This window comes from Impatiens glandulifera, chromosome 9 (assembly GCF_907164915.1).
Source record: "Impatiens glandulifera chromosome 9, dImpGla2.1, whole genome shotgun sequence".
Taxonomy (NCBI): domain Eukaryota; kingdom Viridiplantae; phylum Streptophyta; class Magnoliopsida; order Ericales; family Balsaminaceae; genus Impatiens; species Impatiens glandulifera.
In genome coordinates, this window is record NC_061870.1 from 27871839 (window position 1) to 27876399 (window position 4561).

Consider the following 4561-nt stretch of genomic DNA (forward strand, 5'->3'; position numbering starts at 1 on the left):
TCACCGAAAATTTAATCGAAGATAGATGTACTTTTTTAAACACAGATAAAGTGATTCAAGTATCTTTATCCCAAAAGTATATATTCATATATATACTTTAATTAGTCATATTTATTTATTGTTTCATTTTTGTATAGTAGTATTAATCATAAGTTGTTCTTCAATATCAAATTTCATTTGTTTTTTAAATAATAATCAATCAGGCAACTTAGTTCTGATTTAAAAGAGTCATATTAAACGCTGGAGAGAATATATAAATTCAAATAAATAATAATATTCAACTGTGTATGACTTATATATATCCTATCCCCTCGAAAAGGGAGATAGACCGGCATCTCATATATATGAAAGACAAAACAAGATCAATTTAATTAATTAGTTTGCATGAAAAAGTCAGATATATAATAGAAAGAGACAAGAAAGAAAGGGAAGTAATTGTTGACCTTATTTTGTCTTAGATTCAGACCATAACTATATATTATATTATTATTATTATTATTAATATTCAAACTAATGCATTACAAGTCCAAACATTTAATGTTGAAAGGCGGTATGTATATATGTTGTTGCTAGATGATAATAATAATAATATTATGCATGGTCCACTAGTAGATAATTAGTTTGTTTTTATTGAATAAGTTGGACATTAATTTATATTGGTATGGCTTCAAATTGTGGCTTGGTCAATGGTAAAAACGTGGCCGGTAACTCTTTCAAACCAACCATCTAAATTTTGCATTCATTAATATCATTTGATAGGACACTTACAATTTAATTCAAACTCCATTCACATACAAGAAAAATCACATTTTATTTGAATGAAATAGATCATCCCACAGGACATTGACATTTTAATTCAAAGCTCTTCCACATATTAGAAAATCACATTTTATATGAATGAAATAAATCGAATAAATTAAGTATAGATCATCACACAATAATAATCACAACTCACTAGTTTAAGAAATAAAATAGTGAATAGTTACAACTTACAACTTACAACTGTTAAGGTAAGTAGTTACTAGTTCTGTAAAAGTTAATTTTTCTTTATTTTGTTAAACCATGACTTTGATAGTATAAATTTCTTATAGAAATTGAACATTTTGTATGTTCTCTCAAATTTTCAAAGATTAATCGACAGTAATCGAATCATTAATATTGACGAGTCTTCTTGTAGGGTGCATAATCAAATAAAAGATTAGTACAATTTATATTTTAAACTTATAAAATATTACAATCTCATTTTAATTTGTGTCAAAATATCTTAATTACTAAACATCATATCAAGTATTATAGAGACTTGCAATTGGCGATGATGATGTTCGTGTGTGGCTAAAATGATGAAATCAATTGAACCACGTTTAGAAGAGAAGTAACACAAATAATTTTATTTTTTTATGAAAATAGGGTCAACAAACTGTAGAATTGAGGACAATAGAATTATTAAGATAATGTCTTGTTTTGTTCTTCTTCTTCTTATTATTTTGTATAATATGGTACACTAAAAAGGAAACCAAAAAGAAACAGAAATCATAGGAAAATTCAAAACAACCAAAAGTCGATCAGGGGTTGCTATGGGTCATAATCCCTCTTTCATTTTCTAATCATGAAATATTGTGTTTTTCCCTTTAGAAATGTCTTTGGTTAATGTTTCTTGTTTCTCTCTTTTATTTAAGATAGATTTATAATAAAAAAAAAAAGGTGGAAAATGTTATTACAGATCTGCCATCCAAACTAAAAAACAAAATTTAATACAATATATAAGGAAATCAGTACAAATCAAAATCTTACTTAAAATGAGAACACTTATAAACTCGTCGCTTTACAAAAAAACAAAATATATTATATATTATTATATATATATAATAAATTATAAAATTAATCTGAAAACAGTATAAAATAAATAAGATTAAATTCTAAACCCTAATTATCTCTTATTTATAAAATATATAAATTTATTCATAAAAATATAAATAACTTATTTTTCAATGTATTTTGTTAATTTTATAAAATCTTAGGATAATAAATTTAAAATAATAAAAATTTAACTAAATCTGACCCATTATCAGAATTTATAATAATAAAATCTTAATATTTTAATAATCAACTCAAAATCCTTGGTTAAATTAGTTTCACTTTAAAAAAAATATATATATATATAAGAAAATTTTAAAAACAATTTTTTTTTTCTTAATAGGTGGTCTGGACTTAATATTATCTCCATGAAATCAATCTTCAGTTTCTTGGACCTCCAATATAATATTTTTCTTATGAGGCCCAATTTACCCATACCCATTAGAAATTTAAATTGATAATTATTTTTACAATAAAAATCTCTACAATTTACAGAAAAAATAAAAAATAAAATTTATAAATTATAACCTAGCATTTTTTTCATCGCCGGCTGAACTTAAGACGAGGCTCTAGCCCGTGACGGAGGAACTATGCTTTCATCGCAGCGGCGGCGGCGGCGTTTTCCGACGGTTACTAGAATCTTGCGATAGCGTTTCTGAAGGAATGATCGGATCAGCTGTAGTTGGCCTATTCCAGACTTGATTTGCCGTCTCACATCCCGCAATCAACAGTATGTTTCACATTCTATTTTTTGTTCGTTTTCTTTATTCAATTACTGATAGAACAATGCATACATGAACAGAAAAGATGATCCTCTCGCAGAATTTCAGTGTTGCTTCAGTTCAGTGGTACAATTGTACTGTAAATAGAGAGATAAAGTACCCGACTTTGTGTAAGCCCATTACAGCCTCCTCCTCCTCCCTGTTCACTAATTCCTCAAACAACGAAAGGAGAATGTAAAGCTTTAATCTTGGTTCATTTTGTGAGCATCTTTCTGATGTTTTCTTATAACATTTTAGGGGTTGGATCATATTTGCATTGCAGGTGTGACTTGTTTGATTTGCATTCTAAGCTCGTCCCTTATGAAAAGGCATGGGCTTGGCAGAAATCGATTGTTAGAAACAGAAGAAAACTTGTTGAGGTGAATGAGGATTCCTCAGACACTTTGATAATTCTGCAACATGAGCCAGTTTACACGTTGGGGACAGGGAGTTCAGAGGAATATTTGAATTTCGATATAAACAATGCCCCTTTTAATGTTTATAGAACTGAACGAGGTGGGGAGGTCACATACCATGGACCTGGCCAGGTAAAATGTTAATTTGTTAATAATAATTGTAAGAGAGATTTCTATGTTTTGATGTTGATTGTCGAATTTGCAAATGCAGCTAGTGATGTACCCAATTATGAATCTTCGATATCACAATAAGGATCTTCATTGGTATATGAGGGCACTGGAAGAGGTAGTGATTCGTGTTCTTAAATCTACGTTTTGTATAGAGGCGACAAGATGTGAAGGTCTGACTGGTGTTTGGGTTGGTAAGTTTTTGAAACTAGTCTCTCATGATTGATTGTTGTTGGCTTGTTTGATGATGTTAAACATTGTTTCAGGGAAGAAGAAAGTAGCTGCCATTGGAATAAGAGTGGGTCAATGGATGACTTATCACGGGTTGGCGTTGAATGTGATGCCGGATCTGAGTCCATTTGGAGATATAGTTCCATGTGGGATTCATGATAGAGAGGTTGGAAGCATCAAAGAGATATTAAGGGAAGAAATGAGGTTTTATGATGAATCAGATGAGAAGAAGCTTCTTGATATGACTTATAAGTCTTTGGTTAATGAGTTTTGTGAAGTCTTCCAACTCCAAATGCTATCAAAACCCGTGGATGGGATAGAGATGGAGCTCGATAATCTAACTCTTTTAAACTGTGACTGAACTTTACAGAAGAAGATGATATATTGTATGTGATCATGTATTTGTGAAACATACCATTGTATGTTAATTTTTTCTGTCAAATCTCCATTTATTTTTTCTCTCAAAATATTGAAAGTTATTGTCATCAAATTTTGTAGTCTTTAGTTGTGATGAGCATTGAATTGTTGTTATAACCAATTATACAATCTAGTAACTTGAGACACAAAAAAGTAATAAGTTAGGTCAAATGTAAAAAAATCTTACTCTTTTCAGACCTAAGAAGACTGTTGTCTAAAGTTTCAATATCCACATAACAAAAATATGACAAACATGATTGACAATAACAAACAATCCCACTACTATGACAGACCTTCCAAACAAAAATCTTATTTCTTTAATAAGGAATTGATATTTTAAATAAATTTCCAAAAAAATATGTTCACCTGTAAAGAAGAGTTAAAGACAAATGGATTGGAAGAAATATTTAAAAACATTAACTTGGGCCCACAACACAAATATTAATAAGAAGAAATATCTTTAACTTGGACCCATCATGTTATTGGAGTGTTTATAATAATAATACCTGTTTAATTAATTAATATATATGATAATGAAATAACGTAAATTTGGTGGCATGAATGTTGTTGAGAATATGTGAAAACACGTAATTAGACTTAAATATAATAGAAGAAATAAAATTCATTTTTTAAGTTTAATTTTGTGTTGTCACATTACCAACATCAACCATGACACTAAATTCTCGTTTTCTATCTTTATTCTTAATATATTGT

At 29.0% G+C, this 4561-nt stretch overlaps 1 protein-coding gene across 2 annotated transcripts; it reads left to right on the forward strand.

The window, feature by feature from the left end:
- The first annotated feature begins 2397 nt into the window (after nt 1–2397).
- LOC124914905 (octanoyltransferase LIP2p2, chloroplastic-like) lies at nt 2398–3915 on the forward strand. Of its 2 annotated transcripts, XM_047455532.1 has the most exons (5): nt 2398–2584; nt 2657–2810; nt 2899–3163; nt 3243–3393; nt 3466–3915. In XM_047455532.1, exons 2-5 carry the CDS (start codon nt 2662–2664, stop codon nt 3789–3791), a joined length of 891 nt encoding a protein of 296 aa, XP_047311488.1. In that variant the 5' UTR covers nt 2398–2584; nt 2657–2661; the 3' UTR covers nt 3792–3915. The 2 variants fall into 2 exon arrangements, with proteins under 2 accessions (XP_047311488.1, XP_047311489.1); XM_047455533.1 differs by lacking the exon at nt 2398–2584 and having other exon boundaries at nt 2630–2810.
- Nucleotides 3916–4561: the final 646 nt, after the last annotated feature.